Raw genomic sequence first — 23,140 nt, forward strand, 5'->3', positions numbered from 1 at the left:
GATTTCTTGAAATACCAATTACTTTTTCGTAACTAATAGCAACATGTAGTTCTGTAGCCCAGAGTCATTTATGTAACTTAAAAGCAGTTTTACACAGTGCTTCATTCCTCTGCTTTAGAAAAGCAGGGGCCAGGGTTGCAGAAGTGCCAACTGTTGCACAGGCGCATCTCTGAGCTAGAAGTCTTGGTTGGAACCATCATCAAAGATTTATAGATCAAACACGGAGAAGACAATGGCACCCCACTCCAGTACTCTTGCCCAGAAAATCCCATGGACGGAGGAGCCTGGTGGGCTGCAGTCCATGGGGTCGCTGAGGGTCGTACACGACTGAGCGACTTCCTTTTCACTTTTCACTTTCATGCATTGGAGAAGGAAACGGCAACCCACTCCAGTGTTCTTGCCTGGAGAATCCCAGGGACGGGGGAGCCTGGTGGGCTGCCGTCCATGGGGTCACACAGAGTTGGACATGACTGAAGTGACTTAGCAGCAGCAGCATAGATCAAACAAATGTTCTGTTTTTTCCTTTTAAAAAAAAAACATTAATTTTTATTTATTTGCATGCCCCAGGTCTTAGTCAGGGCATGTGGGATCCAGTTCCCTGACCAGGGAATGAATCCTGGCTCCCTCCATTGGAAGTGCAGAGTCTTAGTCATTGGACCACCAGGGTAATCCCAAGTTTTGTCTAATTTTTGAATGGTTAATATTTTGAATCAGCTCTATAATATATTACATAGAAAGCAGTATTAAAATAGTTCTGAAATTGAGGAAATACCATTTTGCTGCCTTGGAAATCTACAATACACAAACTCCCCATAAACAAAATGGATTCCCCCTTTTTTTGATGGGATTTCTCCGAAAAACTCATGGTTAGTTATCATCTAGAACTTTTGTCAGAGTAAAAGTTACACATTTAATTATCTCTCAATCTTCAGATTGTTTTAGAACCTACTGGTTTATCACTGCAGAGATTGTGAACTTCTCTACTGTAAACATTAATAATATTTCAGTTAGGGATTTCACTGGTGGCCTAAGAGTTAAGATTCTGGACTTTTACTGCCGTGGCCTGGTTTCAACCCCTGGTCAGGGAACTGAGATCCCACAAGCTGCATGGCACAGACAAAAAAAAATTATGTAAGTATTTATATCATACATACATAATATCTCATTTACAAAAAAAACAAAAAGGTCCTCAGTAGAACAAATGAGTGAAGATAGAAGTACAAACTTCCCATTATACAATAAATAGGTCATGGGGATTTAACGTACAGTAAGTAAAAGTTTTAGTTGCTTAGTCGTCTCCGACTCTTTGCTACTCCTCAGACTGTAGCCCACCAGGCTCCTCTGTCCATGGAATTCTCCAGGAAACAATACTGGAGTGGGTTGCCACTCCCTTCTCCAGGGGATCTTCCCAATCCAGGGATCGAATGTGGGTGTCTGGCACTGCAGGCAGATTCTTTACTGTCTGAGCCACTAGGGAAGCCCCAGTGTACAAGTATGGTGACTACAATTAATACTGTGTTGAGTGGGCAGTGCCCTGGGCGCCAGAAGCCACCTCCTCCATGAGTCCTGTTCACGCCAACTGTAAAGCAAACCCAGCTCTTACAGAGGCCTCACTACCGCCTCCCCAACTCAAGTCACAGAGCAGCATGCCTCGGCCAGGTCTGCATCACGATGAGATCCTGCTGTGTATCTTATTACAAGGTGCTTAGCAAGGGATTTCTCCTTACTCATGGAAAAGATATAAGGAAGGGAGGATGGCCAAGATGTCAGAGTACAAAGAATCTGAACTCACTTCTTCTCATGGGCACACCAAAACCACAACCATCTGCTGAACAACAGTTGATGAAAAAGATAGGAACCTACCAAAAAAGATCTTCTATAACTAAAGACATCAATAAGGAACCACAGCGAGATGGTAGGAGGGGCAGACTTGCAATATAGTCGAGTCCCATACCCCAAGGCGTATGGGACCACAAACTGGAGAATATTACATTGCAGAGGTTCTCCCAAAGGAGTGAGCTCCCTGGCTTGAGTGTCCTGCTCTGGGAAGATGAGCCCTCAGAACATCTGGCTTTGAAGGCAGTGGTGATTACTTTTAGGAGTCCCAAAGGGCTGCAGGAAAGAAATTTCATTCTTAAAGGGCACACACAAAATCTCTATTCTGGGACGGGGGACAGAAGCAGTAATTTGAGAGGAGCCTAGGCCAGGCCCACTTCCTGAACTCAGAGTCTCCTGGTGAGACAGGTGGCAGCGGCAGCTCACCCCGGGCACACAGACACTGGTGGCAGCCGTTGTGAGGAACTCCTTCTGCCACATGGACCTTGGTGCTGGCAAGCGGCACTGGGGAATCCTACCTCTAGCTTATTAGCACCAAGACCTGGCCCTACCCAAAGCCTGTAGGTACCAGTGCTGGGACACCTCAGGCCAAGCAACTGAGCGGGGACACAGCCCCACCCATCAGCCAACAGGCTGCCTTAAGACCCCCTGAACTTCACCCACCAGTGAGCATGCAGCAGTTCCAAATCCTAGGTCTGCTGGCCCTGGTCCTGGCCTCGAGGGAGCCTGCTCTAGCCTCTGGACCAGTTTCTCCCACCAGGGGACAGACATCAGATGCAAGAAAACTAGTCCTGCAACATGTGGATCAGTAGGCCAGACCCCTCACTGGGACAGCTGGGCCCCAGCCCTGGCCACTAGCAGGCCAGCACAAGCTTCAGGACACCCCAGACCCTGTACCCAACTGTGTCAGGAACTGTCCACACCCAGCAATCAGACACCAGCTCTGGGACCCCTGGGCTCTGCAACCAGACTCCAAGACCTGCTCTGCCCATGTATAGGGCAGCACTAAGCCAGGATCTGGCTTTACCCACCAACCAGCAGGAAACAGCCCTGCAGCCTTCAAGAGTCTGACTCCACCCACCACCGAGCCAGCACTAGCCCTGGGGGTCTCTGAGGTTACACAGTTAGCCACCTTCTGACCAGCCAACCAGCAGCTGGCAGCCTCTGCACAAGGCAAGGCCTGGCAACCAACTGGACCAAGGGCCAACCAAGCGTACCGAATAGCCCACCACAACCGAAGACCCCACGCAGTCCTCATAGGGACAACTGCTAGGGCATACAGCTCAGGTGACGAGAGGGGGACATGTTGCTGGGATGCATAAGACATTTCCAACAAAAAGCCACTTCTCCAGTAGGGAAACATAATCAACATACCAGATACACAAAAATAAAAACAGCAACTTAGGCAAAATGCGGTGACAGAAGAACGTGTTCCAGACAAAGCAACAAGGTGAGACCTCAGAAGGACCAAGTGAAGTGGAGACAGACGTCTACCAGAGAAGGAGTTCAGGGTAGTGATCGTATAAGATGATCAAAGAACTCAAGTGAACAACGGCTGCACAGAATGAGAAGCCAGAAGTTTTTAACAAAGAGAAACTAAAGAGCAAAACAGAAATGAATACAATAACTGAAATGAAAAATACACTAAAAAGAATTAAAAATAGACTAAATGATATAGAGGAATGGATCAGCCAGCTAGAAGAGAGCAGTGGAAATCAGTGACACTGAATGAATTTTTGAAAATGATAAGAAATGACAACATTTTAGTAGATTTCTAGCACAGTATCATGTGCACTAACAGTCCCATTGTACAGGTTCCAGGAGAACAGAGAGAACAAGGAGCTGGTAACATATTTTAGGACATAATAACTGAAAACTTCCCTCACCTGGGAAAGGAACAGATATCCAAGTCCAGGAAGTGCAGGAAGTCCCACATTACAAGACAACTCTAGTTCTAAGGGTAAAAATTAAAAACTGCTCTTGTTACTAAAAGCAATGAGGGAGAAGAAACAAGGGGATTCCCTCAAGGCTATGTGCTGACTTCTCAGGAGAAACTCTGCAGGCCAGAGGGGAGTGACAGGCTATATTTAAAGTGATGAAAGGGAAAAACCTACAACCAGGAATACTCTACCCAGAAAGACTCTCATTCAGATTTGATGGCGAGATCAAAAGCCTTACAGACGAGCAAAAACTAAGAGTTCAGCATCACCAAACCAGTTTTACAACAAATGTTAAAGGAACTTCTGAATGAAAAAAAAAGGCTATAAGTAGAAACATGAAAATTATGAAATGAAAATGTTCATTGGTACAGGCAACCATACAGAAAAGGTAGGAAACCACCACACACAAAGCTAATAAGGTTAGAAGACAAAAGTAGCAAAATCAGGAATAGCCACAATAAGGAACTGTTGTTTAGCTGCCAAGTCGTGTCCGACTCTTTTGTGACCCCATGGACTGTAGCCTGCCAGGCTCCTCTGTCCATGGAATTTCCCAGGTAAGAATACTGGACTGGGTTGCTATTTCCTTCTCCAGGGAATCTTCCTAACCCAGGGGTTGAACCTGTATCTCCTGCACTGGCAGGCGGATTCTTTACCACTTAGCCAGCAAGGAAGCCCTGTTAAGGGATCCACAAAATAATTAGATATAAAATATAAAATCAAAAACAATAATTGTGAGGGGAGGAAAGTACAAATGCAGGGCTGTTAAAAAGGACTTGAAAGTGAGAGATCAGCAACTTAAAACAATCATGTATATATACAGATTGCAATTAATCTATGACAAGACAAAAAATACAATAAAGACTCTCTCTTCAATAAGTGGTGCTGGGAAAACTGGACAGCTACACATTAATGAGTGAAACTAGAACATTTTCCCACACCATATACAAAAAATAAACTCAAAATGGATTATAGGTCTAAATATAAGACCAAAACCATAAAACTCCTAGAAGGAAATATAGGCAGAACACTTTTTGAAACAATCATACCAATATCTTTTTGGATCTATCTCCTAAAGCAAAGGAAATAAAACAAAAAATAAACAATTGAAAGTGAAACAAATGAGACCTAGTTAGACTTAAAAGCTCTGCACAGCAAAGAAAACCATCACAAAAAAACAACCTTTAAAATTAGAAAACATCTGCTAATGAGATGACTGATAAGGGGTTAATATCCAAAGTATAAAAATAGCTCTACAACTCAACATCAAAAACACAAACCCCAATTTAAAAATGGGCAGAAAACCTGAATAGACATTTTCCCAAAGACATACAGATAGCCACAGGTACATGAAGAGACTCTCAATACTGCTAATCAGAGAAATGCAAACTAAAACCACAATGAGATTATCACCTGGTCAGAATGGCTTATCAAAAAGACCACAGATAACAAATGTCGGTGGAGATATGGAGAAAAGGGAACCCTTGAACACTGCTGGTGGGAATGTAAATTGGTGCAGCTACTGTGGAGAACAATGCAGCAGCTTTTCAAAAAGCTAAAAATAGAACTACCATACGACCCAGCACTTCCACTTTTGCTATATATTCAAAATAAAAGAGAACACTAATTTGAAAAGACACATGCACCCCAATGTTCACAGCAGCATTATTTCTAATCACCAAGATAAGGAAGCAACCTGTGTTCATTAACGGATGGATAGAAAAAACATGGTTTATGTACACACACGCTGGAATACTACTCAGTCATAAAAAAGAATGAAAATTTTGCTATTTATAACAACATGAATGGACTTTGAGGGTATTATGCTAAGTGAAATAAGTTAGAGAAAGACAAATGCTATATATGATATCACTTATATGTGGAATATACAAAATAAAAGTAGTGAATATAACAGAAAGGAAATAAACTCACAGATACAGAGAATACACTAATGGTTACTAGTGGAGAGAGGGACAAGACAGGGATGGGGGTTAAGAAGTACAAACTATTATGTATAAAATAAAGCAACAAGGATATATCACACAACACAGGGAATACAGCCAAATTTTATAACTACGTGTTTAGTCACTCAGTCGTGTCCTGACTTTGTGACCCCATGGACTGTAGCCCGCCAGGCTCCTCTGTCCTTGGGATTCTCCAGGCAAGAATACTGGAGTTGATTGCCATGCCCTCCTCCCAGGGGATCTTCCCGGCCCAGGGATCAAGCCCGGGTCTCCCACATTGCAGGTGGATTCTTTACCATCTGGGCCACCAGGGAAGACCTATAAAAACTATAAATGGAGTATAAAATTTAAAAATTGTGAATCATGATGTTGTATACCTAACACTTATATAATATTGTATGTTAACTGTATCTCAATTTTAAAAAGGATTTAAGAAAAAATACTGTTGTTTACTTCAAAGTTGCTAATAGAGTAATTGTAAAAGTTCTCATTACAATAAAAAAATTGGTAAGTTTTAGGTAACAAATGTTAATTAGACATACAGACTTAAATTGAATAAAGTAGGGAAAACCACTAGATCATTCAGGTATGACCTAACTCAAATCTGTTATGATTATACAGTGGAAGTGACAAATAGATTCAAGGGATTAGATCTGATAAACAGAGTGCCTGAAGAACTGTGGACGAAGGTTCATAACACTGTACAGGAGGCAGTGATCAAAACCATCCCCAAGAGAAAGAAACGCAAAAAGACAAAATGGTTGTTTGAGGAGGCCTTACAAACAGCTGAGAAAAGAAGAGAAGAGAAGTGAAAGGCAAAGGAGAAAAGCAAAGATATATCCATCTGAATGCAGAGTTCCAAAGAACAGCTAGGAGAGATAAAAAAGCCTTAGGTGAACAATGCAGAGAAATAGAGGAAAACAATAGAATGGGAAAGACTAGAGATCTCTTCAAGAAAATTAGAGCTACCAAGGGAACATTTCATGCAAAGATGGGCACAATAAAGACAGAGACAGTATAGACCTAACAGAAGCAGAAGATATTTAAGAAGAGGTGACAAGAATACACAGAACTGTACAAAAAACGTCTTAATGACCCAGATAACCATGATGGTGTGGTCACTCACCTAGAGTCAGACATCCTGGAGTATGAAGTCAAGTGGGCCTTAGGAAGCATTACAACAAACAAAGTTAGTGGAGGTGATGGAATTCCAGCTGAACTACTTCAAATCCTAAAAGATGATGTTGTTAAAGTGCTGCACTCAATATGCCAGCAAATCTGGAAAACTCAGATGTGGGCACAGGACTGAAAAAGGTCAGTTTTTATTCCCATTCCAAAGAAAGGCAATGCAAAAGAATGTTCAGACTACCACACAATTGCACTCATTTCACATGCTAGCAAAGTAATGCTCAAAATCCTTCAAGCTAGGCTCAATTTTAGAAAAGGTTTAAAAATACTTTTTCTCAGTATGTGAATCAAGAACTTCCAGATGTCCATGTTGCATTTAGAAAAGGCAGAGGAACCAGAGATCAAACTGCCAACATCTGTTGGGTCATAGAAAAAGGGAATTCCAGAAAAATACCTAGTTCTACTTCACTGACTATGCTAAAGCCTTTGACTACATGGATCACAACAAACTGTGGAAAATTCTGAAAGAGATGGGAATACCAGACCACCTTACCTGCCTTCTGAGAAACCTGTATGCAGGTTAAGAAGCAACAGTTAGAACTGGACATGGAACAACAAACTGGTTCAAGACTGGGAAAGGAGTACGTCATACGTCAAGTCTGTGTATTGTCACCCTGCTTATTTAACTTACATGCAGTGTACATCATGTAAAATGTCAGGCTGAATGAAGCTCAAGCTGGAATAAAGATTGCCAGGACAAATAGCAACAACTTCAGATATGCAGGTGACACCACCCTAATGGCAGAAAGCAAAGAGGAATAAAAGAGCCTCTTGATGAAGGTGAAAGAGGAGAGTGAAAAAGCTGGCTTAAAATTCAACATTCAAAAAACTAAGATCATGGCATTTGGTCCCATCACCTCATGGCAAATAGATGTGGAAAAAAATGGAAACAGTGACAGACTTTATTTTCTTGGGTTCCAAAATCACCGTGGACGGTGATTGCAGCCATGAAATTAAAAAACACTTGCTCCTTGGAAGAAAGTTATGACAAACCTAGAGTGTGTATGAAAAAGCAGAGACATTACTTTGCTGACAAAGGTCCATCTAGTCAAAGCTATGGTTTTTCCAGGAGTCATGTATGGATGTGAGAATTGGTCCATTAAGAAGGCCGCGTGCCGAAAATTGATGCTTTCCAATTGTGGTGTTGGAGAAGACTCTTGAGAGTCCCTTGAACAGTAAGGAGATCAAACCAGTCAAACCTAAAGGGAACCAACCCTGAATATTCATTGGAATGCTGAAGCTCCAATAAATTTGGCCACTTGATGCAAAGAACTGATTCACTGGAAAAGACCCTGACGCTGGGAAAGACTGAGGGCAGGAAAAGAAGGGGGCGACACAGGACAAGATGGTTAGATGGGATCATTCATCAATGGACATGAGTGTGAGCCAACTCGGGGAGACAGTGAAGGACAGGGAAGCCAGGCATGCTGCAGTCCATGGGGTCACAAAGAGTTTGACACGACTGAGTGACTGAACAACAAGATATACTGTGGTATTCTTTTTGCAATATACACAAATAAAGAATCATATTGTACACCTGTATAATAATATATTAATTATACTGCAATAAAGATTTATAATCCTGGAATTAAAGTCTGAATTAGATGCCTAAGGATGTGTATGATAACTTTTATCTGATGACTTAAATCCAATATAAAAGGAAGCTCCCATATGATATCAAACCCAAACACCTCAGCCTGGCTTTTCTCTCAACCTTTTCTTTTCCCCTTGAGTTGAGTTTCATCTGAATAGCTAAAATCTGAAAACAAGTAATTCACTTTTTATAGATACAACCTTTCTACATGCACTGGCTATCACAGAATACCATTTCTAAAACCACCATCCCTTTCAGACTCTCTGCCTTGAAGAAACCTTCTTGCATTACCTACACTTGACTCTGGTATTCTGCTCCTTTGCCCACCTTAATGGCAAGTATAAGTCTATGGCCTACTGTCTGACCTCCCAGGCTCAGGCTCTTTGAACACAATTCCTTGGAAAGAAGAGTCTATTCTTTGGAATTAAGAGTACTGAAGCACAGAAGGATTTCAGAGATGGTTTCGTTGAATTCTCTAACTTCACACTGGAAGAAACAGGGGCTCAGAAAAGAGAAGGGACTTGTCCTAAGTCACACAGGCGGTACAGCGTCTGAAGAGAATGTTGAACACTTGACTGCCATAATTTAATGTACTTCATTTAACTCTACCATTCCTGTTCTTCAACTCCAAAATATACTTAACTGTGGGCCTGATTTTTTCTAATTTGGGGGATACTAAGACAAATATGATGGAGAAGGCAATGGCACCCCACTCCAGTACTCTTGCCTGGAAAATGCCATGGATGGAGGAGCCTGGTGGGCTGCAGTCCATGGGGTCGCTAAGAGTCGGACATGACTGAGCGACTTCACTTTCACTTTTCACTTTCGTGCATTGGAGAAGGAAATGGCAACCCACTCCAGTGTTCTTGCCTAGAGAATCCCAGGGACGGGGAGCCTGGTGGGCTGCCGTCTATGGGGTCGCACAGAGTCGGACACGACTGAAGTGACTTAGCAGCAGCAGCAAGACAAATATGAAAAATTTTAGTACACATTTCACTTATTTGTCTTATTTACTGACTGCCCCCCCAGTAGAATACGCATGCCGCGAGGGAAGGGAGTTGTGCGCCTGTTCAGCGCCACACCACCAATGCCCGGCACATGGAAGGCACCGCACACACACTGGCTGAGTGTATGAGGTGGCTGCTGCCCCTGCAACTCAGTTTACGTAATGTCAATTGTGCAATGTTGAGAATGGTGTTAGTGAAATAAGGCAAGGAGACCCCATTGTGGGAATACAGAGCCTCAGAAGCTGGGCTTTGTACAGATGAGTCTGCCAGGGACAAAGAGGAAGAGTATTCTAACAAAAGAAACTATATGGTGTTCCCTGGTGGCCTAACGGTTAGGATTCTGCGCTTTCACTGCTGCGGCCCAGGTTCAACCCCTGATCAGGGAACTGAGATCCCTCAAGCTGTGTAGCACAGCCAAAAAATAAATAAATAAATAAACTTGTTTGGCCAAAAAGTCTGTTCAAGTTTTTCTGTACCATCTTATGTAAAACCCAAATGAATTTTTCGGCCAACTCAATATATGATGACAAGAAAAGAGCACGACAACCAAGATGCCAGAAAAGAAGTGGAATGGCTGGAGGACAGCGAGGTGAGAGGCTCAAAGCAGGCCTGTAGGTAAACACTAGACTGTCGGAAATGCGGCCTGAGCCTGGGAGAAAAACTGCCTCTGGATGTACGGACTTGGTTGAAACTATGAAAGAAATGAGTCACCCAGCTTGGAAAACTATACTTAGTGGGTATTCTGAATGTGACTCAACTGTTAAGCTGCATCCACGCTTTTCTTCCTAGGGTATCAAGTCCCACAGGTGCACTCATGCATGCTAAGTCTCTTCAGTCATGTCCGATTCTTTGCAACCCTAGGGACCACAGCCCACCAGGCTCCTCTGTCCATGGTCTCCAGGCAAGAATACTGGAGAGGGTTGCCATGCCCTCCTCCAGGGGATCTTCCTGACCCAGGGATCGAACCCGCATCTCCTGTGTCTCGTGCATTGGCAGGCAGCTTCTTCACCACTACAGCCACTTGGGGAGCCCCACGTATTACCTGACAAACTTGCGTACACCTATTTGCCCGTGCACCTGGGACTCCCACTTGACCCATTTTGGACCACTGTTCATATTTAGTGGGTAATGGCAGCATTCTGGAATTTCAATTCTGATATCCAGTTAGGGCTCTCTATTCTTCTCAACTTTTAAAAACTCCCAGGTATAACTATTTACATTTTCATAGTTGTATGCTGATAATAACTGATATTTAAGGTTTAATTACTCACCATTACTTCTTAGAGAAAAGGTGTGTGCTGTGTCTCCAAGTCTAATTATTTCACCAGTGGATTCTGCTTCATCTCCATCCCAAGAGGAGCCCAACGCCCCAGACGATAAGGAACACCTGAAAGAGTTTCCTCACTTACTCACGGCCTGGCCTGACCACAGGGGCCCTTCCAGACAGGATCCTGAGAACTGCCTCAAGTAGCCTGCCTACGAATGCTCAGACTGGTCCTCGCTATGAGAGGAAAAAGGGAGACTCTCCCTTTTGCTGCTTATCTGATACATGTATGGTGGGAAAAGCAGTGTATAAAGTGTCAAGGATTAAATGTATAAGAGAAGACACACAGAGAACAATAAATATTGGTTACTTTAGGGGTGTGAAGGGAATCTGGGTAGGATATTAATTTTGTACTAAACATCCTCCTATTGTTTTACTTTTGCACTTATATATTTTTTTAATCTAATAATGAAAAATTAAGTCAAGAAATTTATTTTCTGATAGTCTTCTTTAGACACATATTCAATGTGCTATATTTACATAAGAAGGCTTTGCTTGTGCTTTTCAAACCACGACAAACTCCACAAAATGATAATCAGATATTTAAAAGAAAATCTTAGTATCATATTCAACCTCTACTTAGTCAAAGTATAATCAAGCCTGTTACAACATTACATTCTGCCTATGAAAGCAGCACAAACGGAACAACTCTGGCATATAACAGGCAACAATGCCGGCGGGTGAGCGCCAGTGCAGCCCCAGCACTTCCGTACTGCTGGAGGGTGTGCAACCTCACAGCCTTGCTGGAGGGTGTGCAACCTCACAGCCTTGCTGGAAAGTCATCTGGCAACTCTGAATCACCCTATATCATGCATCGTCTTTGAATACAGCTTAAATATATGAGAAGAGAAGAAAAATTAAAGTATGTATCCCCTTAAAAAATAAATATATATTAAAAAACTACCTCTACTGAAGGAGTGGTTTAGTAAATTATGATGCATCCATTTGCACAGTATGTTATACAGTGATTAAAAATCATTATAAAGAGTTTATCAAGTTAGGAAAAGACGTGTTAAACTTTAAAATTTAGGAAACAAAATTATACAGACAATATGGCTAAATCGCAAAGGAAAAATATAGTTAAAAAAAGACTAAATTACAACAAAATGTTAATAAGCAGTTATTTAGTTCTGAATGATATAGTTCATCTTATTCTTTGTTTTTTGCTTCTTTTTTTGCTCCAAGTACTTTCCAAGTATTCTGCAAGGAACATAAATTACTTTGGTGATCAAGGAAATGTCTTAAATTAAGTAGGCGGTTAATGCTGAGATTATACATAGCTCAAGGTGCTTAAAACTCTCTCAGGGAGGTTTAAAACACGAGAAGTTAGTAAAATTCACATTAGCTTTGCTTTTTGCTGCCATTCTGGTATACTGTGCACAATTTTAGTTCTTAGTAGAAGGAAAAGCATAACTTGTTTTGATTAAATTCACAGACATTGAGAGCTACCTCTCAAAAGAAACTCTTTTCCATGATGATCTGGATTCTTTTGTATTTTCTCGATCTTCCAAAGGGTCTCCTCGATGGGATTCTTTAGAATCCTGTCCAGTTTCACCTGTTTGGAACAGATAAAAACAATACCAAAAAAAAAAAAAAAACACCCCAGGTTAAAAAAAGAAAAAACAAGTTAATGCAATTATTTCTCTACAGAGCAAGCATAGAGGTAAGGACAGCAAAATACCCTCAACCCCTTACTGGTCAACTAGGTACCTGTGAAGTGAAATAAGAACCAAATCATTACTCGCAATGAGCATGCACTACCTGAGTAACAAAGAAGCAACACGAGCGCTGCCCTCTAAGCAGAGTCCACAGTTGTACTGGCCATGTTTTCTTCTTTAAGCTAGGTGGTAGGTTCATGCATTCTCATACCTCTCTATATGTAAGGGATGTCTGAGGCAGAATGACTAGGGTGTAGCTTCAGAAAAACATGACTGTGTCAGCCTGACTCAAGCTCCCAGACAATCATGCCCTAGCCAAAGAGAGAGACCACAGTAAGGCGTGGATGAAATTTTCCTTAAGGCTATCAACCTTGGGAATTCCCTGGTGATCCAGTGGTTAAGACTCTGCCCTGCTGCAGGGGTTCATCCATGGTCGGGAAACTAGGATCCCACATGCCATACTGAGTGGCCAAAAAAAGAGAAGACTATCAACCTTTTTTCTACCCCAATATACTAGAGAAATACATCTTCACAGTGGCAGTAACTAAACGAGTGATTCCAGGAGGTATGTGGGTGAAATCTCCTACTTCAGATCTACCCGTCTGCATATTCTCATCCCACTTCTCACTTTTTCCTATTTCTATGTTCACCAAACAACATTCTAACAACGTTAGTCAATATTCAAATGGGCTAGGCGCAGTACTAAACCACTTATGTGTATCTATTAACCCGTCCTACAACCGTGAAAGAATTTCCGATGGAGAAAACTGCAGCTTAGAAAGGTTCAGTCATACAGTGAGGGTGGAAATTTAGTCATACAGTGGGCAGCAGCACTAAGTCCACAGTTTGCCTTCAAATTCCTCGTTCTTCAGTGGTAAACGATCATGCCAGCTCAGAACAAACTGCCCTATACCTGACTTGACTAGTAATAAATGTTTCCTGTTATTAATTGGCATTTTGAGATTCTGCTCAGCTCCAGGTAATACTGCTGTATAAGTCTGGACCTGCAAAGTTGAGAACCAGACTTCAGAAAACATTCTCCAACTCCATGTGAGCAACTCCCTCCTAGCAGTGCTAAGCTCACCAAAGCCTCCTGACCTCCTCTGGAAGATTCCCCACTCAGCATTTCATTTTTTACCAGCCTCACATATAAGTATCTCTCAGTTCTGTCCTCCTCTCCATCCCCATTATCATCCCCTGCTACCTGTAATCAAGTACTATGTCATAAAAACTGCTGTCTCTAAAACGTTTCGAATCAGTCTCCTACAGGTAGTTTTCTTCCTCTTACTTTTGCTGCTAAAATGACTAGAAAACCATAGAGCATTGAAATACCTATGGCAGCCTTGAATTAGGTCAGGTTTTTTTGCATGTCATTCACTCCCTCCCAATTCTCTTACAACGCTTTTTATTGTACATACTTATGGCACTCTCCCTAACTTGAGTATAGGTTTATTTGAGAGCAATAAATATGGCACGCAGCTTTGACTCTTCCCAGCGTTCCTAGGTTGATATTTAACATATTAATACATTACACACTCTATTTCTTTTTATTTTAATTTCAAAAAACTTTACAGTATAGGGTGTCCTTCAAACTTTCCTTTTAGGCCTTATCTCTATATGCTTTTAAATCTTTTCAGCAACAAGGATAAAAGATAGAAAACTATCTCTAAAGAATTTAAGATTAATTTCAGATGTTAAAATCATGGCGTAAGTATCAGCATTAACAATGTGAGAATTAGAAATCATGAGCCTGCCTCCATTTTTTGTCTTCATTTGTAGTAGAATTTATATAAATTGCTATGGCTGCTAAAACCTTTGTTTTGGATAACTTCACAACAGTAAACCTATTCTGAGTCATATATTATTCACTGTATATTAACGTTGCTGTTGTTCACTCAGCTGTGTCCGACTCTTTGTGATCGCATGGACTACAGCACGCCAGGCTTGCCTGTCTTTCACCATTTCCTGGAGCTGGTTCAAACTCATGTCCATTGAGTCGGTGATGCCATCCAACCACCTCATCCTCTGTTGTCCCCTTTTCCTCCTGCCTTCAATCCTTCCCAGCATCAGGGGCTTTTCAAATGAACTGGCTCTTCGTATCAGGTGGCCAAAGTACTGGAGCTTCAGCTTCAGTCCTTCCAATGAACATTCAGGGCTGATTTCCTTTAGGATTGACTGGTTTGATCTCCTTGCGGTCCAAGGGACTCACAGGAGTCTTCTCCAGCACCACAGTTCAAAAGCATCAATCCTTTAGCGCTCAGCCTTCTTTATCCAACTCCCACATCCATACATGACTGCTGGAAAAACCACGGCTTTGACTACATGGACCTTTGTTGGCAAAGTAATATCTCAGCTTTTTAATATGCTGTCTAGGTTGGTCATAACTTTTCTTCCAAGGAGCAAGCGTCTTTTAATTTCATGGCTATAGTCACCACCTGCAGTGATTTTGGAACCCAAGAAAATAAAGTCTGTCAATGTTTCCATTGTTTCCCCATCTATCTGCCATAAAGTGATGGCACAGGATGCCATGATCTTCATTTTTTTGAATGTTGAGTTTCAGGCCAGCTTCTTCACTCTCCTCTCTCACTTTCATCAAGAGGCTCTTTAGTTCCCCTTCACTTTCTGCCATAAGGGTGGTGTCATCTGCACATCTGAGGTTATTGATATTTCTCCTGGCAGTCTTGATTTCAGCTTGTGCTTCATCCAGCCTGGCATTTCACATGATGTATTCTGCATATAAATTATATAAGCAGGGTGACAATATACAGCCTGATGCACTCCTTTTCCAATCTGGAACCAGTCCATTGTTCCATGTCTAGTTCTAACTGTTGCTTCTTGACCTGCATACAGTTTTCTCAGGAGGTAGGAGAAACCTGTATGCACTTTTGTATTATTTATTGATCAATCCAAATTGGTAAGACATAGGTCCTTTTTTTTTCATTGATAAGTAACAGTGCATGAAAACCTCTAAGCACTTCTTTTTTAAAAAATTTATTTTGTATTATCTGGCTGCATTAGGTCTTAGTTGTGGAACCTGGGATTTTCAATCTTCAGTGCAGCCTGTGGGATCTAATTCCCTGACCAGGGATCAAACCCAGGCCCCTGTATTGGGAGTACAGAGTCTTAGCCACTTAACTACCAAGGAAGTCCCTAACTTTCTTCTGTACTATTTCTTCAGGATAAATCCCTACAAATGGGATTTATGGAGTCAAAGATTATTAATAACTCCTATACACTAGTGATACAGTTTAAATATAACCAGAACACTTCTGGAAAATATTAATAATACAGCAATAAAAAAACATAAAATCAAAATTTCACACAACAAACTGTTACAATTTGGGGAACTGAATTACTTGAAGAGTAAAATAAAAAATATTCAAGCTGTCACAAACCTAGGTATAAGCTGAAGACAGAAACATACCAACTCTTTCTGTTGATGCCTTGGCAATATCCAAATTTGTGCAAAAATGGCAGTTCTGACATGGGAATGACTGAGTAAGGAATTTCATGTAATAATAGGACAATAAGCAATTTTAACTAGATTTAGCTTCCTAGTATATATTAGCTTTAAAGTAATTTATAAGCAATACCCAAGTTGACAAAGGATGTGATGATTAGATGAGTTTCAACCACTTCAACAGTGAGAACTGAAACTTAATTTACAATTAAATTAGTCAGATACAGTGTATTAGTGATTCTAATTCCTAAGGAGAAAAATAGGCAAAAAGATAAAAGATAAAAAGGGAGATAACAGAATATAAATCAAGCCAAATTTTATTCTTAAACTTACTTTTCTCATGAGATGTTTCACTGATGTGTTCTGTAAGATACTCCAGCAACCCATCAAATATTTCTAGAAGATTCTTAATAGATTCTTTATCTCCTTTCACTATATTTTCTCCTGAACACAGAATACAGAGCTATTAAAAAAAATTAACCAAGAAATTGAAAGCCTCATGATTTTGAAATGGATATACCAGTGTAAAAATATTGTTCACGACACAGGATTATAAATTAACCCAAAAGAAAAAATGACAGTGTAAATATCAAAAATATCAATTTCCTGATACTTGATTATATTTGAAAAATGTAGTCCTGAACATTATGGGTGATAATTCATTGGCACAGTCCTTTATTTATGAAGAAGGCAATTAAGTGAACTTCATCCTATAAGATTTATACTAAAGTATAAAACAACTAAGCTGAATTTTATTAGCCTGGTGAAATTGGAATGATGGTGGTATGCCTTGTTCTGAAGACAACAGCAGTAGAGAATATAAAACAAAAGCAAACTTAAGATACCTTCATCAGGAATTCCTAATTTTTAAAATTTGTTACCTCCTATTCACTTACTACACGTTATACAATTTTTTAATTAAAAACTGAGCCGGTCCCCTGCATATAAAACTCCTTTTAATCTCACCTTACCCCCAACTCTCCAGCCTTACCTTCCATTATACCAACGTAATACCTAGAAACTAACATTTAAACTAACTTTAAAGTCTCCAGCACAGTACCTGGCTCAAACAGATTTTAAATAAATGTTCAGTTGAAATGCTGACAAGAAACGGGCTGCAAAAGCATGAAAACTTGACGTGTTTAATGTCACCTAAAATGGACTCTGAGCAACCTGAGGTGTGGATGGAACTTAAAACTCCTGACACACTTGGGCTGTCCTTTGGGAGATTAGATTTGACATGAATTCAAACAAGTATGGGAGTGGAAATTTGATATTTGAGATAATCCAGTCATTCATAACCTTAGTCATGATGCAGAAAAAAAAAATCCAAAAAACTAAACCAGGAATTTGATGTTTTACAACACTCCAGTAAAGACAGTCAATGTTTAATAGTTTTTTTCCTGTTTAAAACAACTGAACAGATATCTTAAGCCCTATGTTTTGTTTTGTTTTGAAGCCCTATGTTTTCTGGCTTAACAAGATACACAAGCATACCCCAAGGACATATCCAAGACTTGTGGTTTCCAGGATGGGGAACATACTCTGCCAACCCAGCAACAAGACTGCCCGCCAGAATGCAGTGCTTCAGCGTGTAGGAGAAACTACTTTAAACAGCACACAAGGAGTAAAAAGCTGCTTTGCAGTCTACTGGAGGAGGTAAGCAGTTTTGCAACTTTCTGTGGGGTGGGTATGAGTTGTTAGAGGCAACTCCACACACCAGAAGTTCTATAAGCAGACACAATCTTGGTATATGGTATGTTTATACAGTAAATACAAATACCAAAAATTGCCCATTTGGCAGAGAAAGCCATTTCCAAAGAACAGGGAAGTCCCAGCATTATCCCTCAAAATGAATTTTCCCCAAACTAATTTACCACATTTACTCACCTTGAACTACACTAAAAAACTTAAAGATGGTATTTCTGTAAAATTTTGCTCTTATTACTACCAAAATAAGATATAAATGTCCCATCCGGACTAAGATGTATCTCTTTTAATGACTGTCAAAGAATGAAACAGTATACACTTTCTCTTAGTGATTCAGGTATAGTTTTAAGACTCCAAAATTTCCTCTGTTCATTAGCTTGAAATAATTTACTTAAATAACCCTCATTTTCTATCTACCAAAACAGAGATTTACAAATGAATTTGTTATGTTTGGCTTTTGAATATAAGTATGGATACTGTTTTGGAAAAAGGCTGAAAAACAATTAACAGTTTTATTTATTCCGAACAGGTTAATACATTCATATGGTTCAAAATTTAAAAAGTACAAAAGGTATAAAATGAAAAATCTCATCCCACCCTTGTCCAGTTTATCTCATCGGAGGCAATCAGAATTAAGTTTCTTACATGTACTTCTAGAGAGTCCTTCTGCATTCAATCAACTGCATATAACTTCTGAATTTGTTTTTACAAATAATAGCATATTCTGCAAATCAACATTATAACTACATCATATTTTTCTCATATAATATATATTAGAGATCATTTCATGAATATGGAACATTGTATTGATATATAAAGAGCATTATCGATTATCTTTTATAGCTGCAGAGTAGTTCCCTATAAGGAACTATAGTAATTTATTTAACCTGTCCCTATTAATGGACACTCAGGTGTTTCTAATTTTCAGTTACTACAAACAAACAGAATGGTAGCTATAAAGTAATAACAACAACAACAAAACACAATTCAAATTACCAGCCAGGATTCTGAGACCTATCCCAAACTCAATGTACAACTCTCCTGGAAAAGCTTTAAAGGATGTTGTCTTAACTATACCAGTGAATTGTCTTGGTTCAGTCTTGCTGTTTGGTCTATTTCACAACCTTACTCATTTGGTAAAACAAGGCCGAGTTCTAGCCAACAAAATATTTTAGTAAAATGCAAAATTATCTGATGATTAAGTACATACCAACCTGTTATGTGAGACAGGCTGACCTGTAGGTAATCCAAAGCCAGCGAATCAATCACTGCTTGCACATTGTGAGCATCATCCTCTTGATTCCTGGGAATAGCTATGAGATCTGTGGAGAAAAAACTATGTAATTTTGCATCCTATGCAAATCCAAGTTTTCATCTACCTGTCTCTGACCAGGCCTCTGAGCTCTGCCCAAACAGAGTGGGCTATAACATACAGATAAACAGAGCCTGAATTCCACAAAGTGGAATCTTTATTGGTTGAATAGTCAATCAACATATATACGGAGAAGGAAATGGCAACCAACTTCAGTATTCTTGCCTGGAGAATTCCATGGGGTCACAAAGAGTCGGACACAACTGGACGACTAAAACACACACACACACACAACACATATATGAACATGCTCCATAATAAGTGCCATGCTAAAGAAAGCTAAATAGATCCATAAATTCAAGGAGATGCTAATACTCTAACGAGAGAGAGAACCCGTGAGTTGGGACTTTAACCCGTAACATCAGGCTGCTTTCCATAAGAGGGAAAAAACCCATAACAGGTATGAAAGGAGGATTCATATATGTGCTGTTAAAGCAAGCTACTGGGAATTACTAGCATAAAGGCTTTTAAGATCAGTATAGATCAGAGCAGAAAGATTTTAATGACAACTTAAATTTGGAATTTCTCCTCTTGTATTGAGGAAGATAAGTGTCTTGGGGAAGGATGAAATAAGTATTTTAAAAGACTGATTCAATAACTACATGCCCAAATGGCAACCCACTCCAGTACTCTTGCCTGGAAAATCCCATGGTAGACTATAGCCCACGGGGTCGCAAAAAGTCAGACACGACTGAGTGGCTTCACTTTACTTTTGTACTCTAAAAAGATTAGTATCAAAGATACCAGCTGGAGGGTGTCCCATTATTCCAGGAAGTGATGAGGGCACTGACTCATAACAATGGAGGGAAGAGAGATTGTACAGAGCTTTAGTGCTTAATGGTTATAAACAATATAAACATACAGAAGTACCAGAGCAATCTATGGATAAGGACTCTGAGATAGTCAACCAGGAACACAGCACAAACAACAATTCTTATCCATAATACTGGTTAAATACCAAGACTCAACAAGTCTTCAAATTCCATTCAATTTTAGAACCCATGCTTCCCTCATGCCTCACTGCCCACAATGTGGGCGACCAGGGTTTGATCCCTGGGTTGGGAAGACCCCCTGGAGAAGGAAATGGCAACCCACTCCAGTATTCTTGCCTGGAGAATCCCATGGACAGAGGAGCCTGGTAGGTTACAGTCCATGGGGTTGCAAAGAGTCAGACACGACTGAGCGACTTCACTTTCTTTCTTTCACTTTCTTAGAACCCATGCAGGTACATTTATAGAGAAGGTGTGACTTTCACACAACATTATGAATGATTAAACAGTTGATGACCAAGGCAGTTACTACAGGTGGGTCTCCTAAGATATTCATTAAGGCAATGAATGCTATTATTTAGATAAAAAGAAGATAAAAGAGAAATCTCAAGACTTTATATATAAAGATCTAACTAAAAAGCACTAGAAACGTCTGGCTTAAGATAAAGACACTATTACTCCTGCTTTTAAGTATTCTTACCTGGTACCTTTTCTCCCAAAATGGATTGATAAAGAGCAATAAAAACATTAGCATCACAGTCTTCTAGTTCTCGAATCCTCAGGTGTATGTGACATTTCAAAAGAAGATTATTGGCAACAGTTATCCACTCTGTTGGGAAAGGAAGGAAAAGATTAGTCTAATACTAGAAAAAGTCAAACACATTTCTTTAAAAAATAACCTCCACAAACACAGACACTAAATTCAATAGAAGATAAGGAATCTGATTGTTAGAGAATTTCGAAGACCCTCCTAGGTGGGTTTTTTCAATTAAAAAAAATGGGGGGGGGGGCTACACCCTACAGTATAAGGGATTTTAAATCCCTTAACAAGGATCAAACCTGCATCCTCTACACTGGAAGGTGGAGCCCTAACCACTGGACTGGGCATGATTTTTGAAAAGCTGTATTTAATTTCTTGGGATGACTTCCAAAAAGCTGTAATTTCAATTTAGTCAAAACTATGATGCAAATTCAATTTGCACTGCTGCAACCTAAAATCTTAAGTTGCTTACCACAGATCTCATTTTACTAACCATAGGTAGATGTTTTTTCAACACATTTACAAGTAAACAGGATGTCACAAACAAGACAGTTTGTTAATGATAATCTCAGGCTACTAGAAACTAATTAATGGATGGTGCTTCAAATTCCCCATAGAATTAGTCATGTTTTTAACCCAATTATCTTGTGCAAGTTGGAATTTCTCTGCTGCCCAAATAGGTGGTGATTAACCTAGCCTGTGAAGAACTAGAGTAATGGCACCAACACTACTGCATTTGTTAGTTCTATTTTTAATTATACTTGACGTATACGAAGAGAGACCTGGGAAATTCATAAAAAAGCCTTTAAATTCAGAGCTGCTGCTGCTAAGTCGCTTCAGTCGTGTCCGACTCTGTGCGACCCCATAGACGGCAGCCCACCAAGCTCCTCCATCCCTGGGATTCTCCAGGCAAGGACACTAGACTGGGTTGCCATTTCCTTCTCCAATGTATGAAAGTGAAAAAATAAAGTGAAGTCGCTCAGTCGTGTCCGACTCCTAGCGACCCCAAGGACTACAGCCCTCCAGGCCCCTCCGTCCATGGGGATTTTCCAGGCAAGAGTTCTGGAGTGGGTTGCCATTGCCTTCTCCAAATTCAGAGCTAGCATATTACTAACCCTATCGAAGTTTCCTGTGTACCATCCCTCCGTTGGGATTAGCCAAATTATTTCAAGGGCTTCTCAACCAAAGGTAATTTAGCAAACCTGAAACACTTGTTCTCTGAAATAATCGGCGATTAAGGGGCAAGTTCTTTTATTGTGCACGTAATCTTCAGTATGTTCTAGAAATAAACATGTGTATGTGTGGGAATGTCAAGGCACCTTAACTCCCTCTCCCAGTGACCATTACATACAGCAGACCAAACCATGACAACTGGTTTGAACGCTGTCTTGGAAAAAAAGATGAAAGCGTCCTAGACAACCCAATCAACTCGCTTTTCAAAAACTGCGCTACAGAAAACCGGTAACCGTTGAAAGCACCGAAGCGGGAAAATCCACCACTATTCTGCTTTGGGATGACAACAATAGATTTTTAGAGTGCTAATACTCAGTCTCAGGCCCCGCAATGCAGGAGCAGAGGGCACACTCCCCAGAAAATACCAGTCTAGGGAAAGACACTTTCTGATCATTTACAGCCAACATGCTCGCGTGCTGCGGGCCTCGCCGCAGGGCCCTTGTCTCCCCGCCCCAAAACAGGCTCAACAACTTCGAATGCGCCAGGGAGCGGGGCTAAGAAGCCCCAGCCAGAGAACCCGCCAACTACGACCGGGTTGTCTCACGAGCCCCTCCGGCAACCCAGAGCCACCCGAAGCCTCAAGATAAGATGGGGAGGGGCGTTCGGGACTTGGACTGAAAGGGGACTTGAGCCCACACACAAACGGGACTCCAGGCAGAGACTCACCAGCCTCTGAGCCGGCCATGTCGCGGAGGCAAGTTGCCTCCGGACTCCTAGCCGGGCGCGCGCGGGACGGCGTCCTGAAAGGGCCGCACGGCGTAGACCCAGCGCTGACAGGAGAGGAAGCAAACGAAAGTGTCGGGAAGGGACGCGGGGGAAGAGGGAGGGACGTTAAAACGGCTTCTCGCTGCTGATTGGTCACCGCGGGGAGTACTTCCTTTGGCAGCACGTGCCGAGGTGGCGGTTTGCGAGCTCTAGATACCATTTTTCACCAGCCAGATCCCGCTCAGGGGTCCTGGGGTGGGTGGGTTTGACAGTTCGGGTCACCCAACAGCCCCGGCCAATTTCCCGGGGGCATTAGCACGGCACTTCCGGTGAGATATTTCGTCTTGTACTCCTCCGCCGACGCCAACTGGGGAAGTAGTGCGTCCCGCTCACTCGGCGGGCGGGGCAGCCACGTGACAATGTCGGGCTCCGCCTTCCTGTCGCCCCTAGTAATGGGCGTAAAGGCTCTTTGGAGACGTAAACATCTTCAAGGGGACCGAGTGGGTTGACCTGGGCTGGATATTTTATTGTCTGGGCTAGACCTGGAAAAGGGCGCAGTGGTCTCCCTGAAGTGTGAAAAACCAGAAAAAGGTGAAGTCAAGAGAGTGCAGGCTGAGGCATC

The 23,140-nt window shown here is 41.2% G+C and overlaps 1 protein-coding gene across 3 annotated transcripts in view; it reads right to left on the reverse strand.

The window, feature by feature from the left end:
• Nucleotides 1–22,908, reverse strand: part of CEP95 (centrosomal protein 95) — a 37,174-nt gene extending 14,266 nt beyond the window's left edge. For all 3 annotated transcript variants that reach the window (XM_055575500.1, XM_055575499.1, XM_055575498.1), the window contains exons 1-6: nucleotides 22,480–22,908; nucleotides 20,521–20,649; nucleotides 18,893–19,000; nucleotides 16,302–16,412; nucleotides 12,300–12,405; nucleotides 10,798–10,913 (exon numbers count right to left, since the gene is read on the reverse strand). In XM_055575500.1, the coding sequence (XP_055431475.1) occupies nucleotides 10,798–10,913; nucleotides 12,300–12,405; nucleotides 16,302–16,412; nucleotides 18,893–19,000; nucleotides 20,521–20,649; nucleotides 22,480–22,738 (829 nt within the window). In that variant the 5' untranslated portion in view covers nucleotides 22,739–22,908. The remainder of the gene's footprint in view (nucleotides 1–10,797; nucleotides 10,914–12,299; nucleotides 12,406–16,301; nucleotides 16,413–18,892; nucleotides 19,001–20,520; nucleotides 20,650–22,479) is intronic.
• Between the last annotated feature and the right edge of the window lie 232 nt (nucleotides 22,909–23,140).

Source organism: Bubalus kerabau, chromosome 4, assembly GCF_029407905.1.
Source record: "Bubalus kerabau isolate K-KA32 ecotype Philippines breed swamp buffalo chromosome 4, PCC_UOA_SB_1v2, whole genome shotgun sequence".
NCBI classification, from domain to species: domain Eukaryota; kingdom Metazoa; phylum Chordata; class Mammalia; order Artiodactyla; family Bovidae; genus Bubalus; species Bubalus kerabau.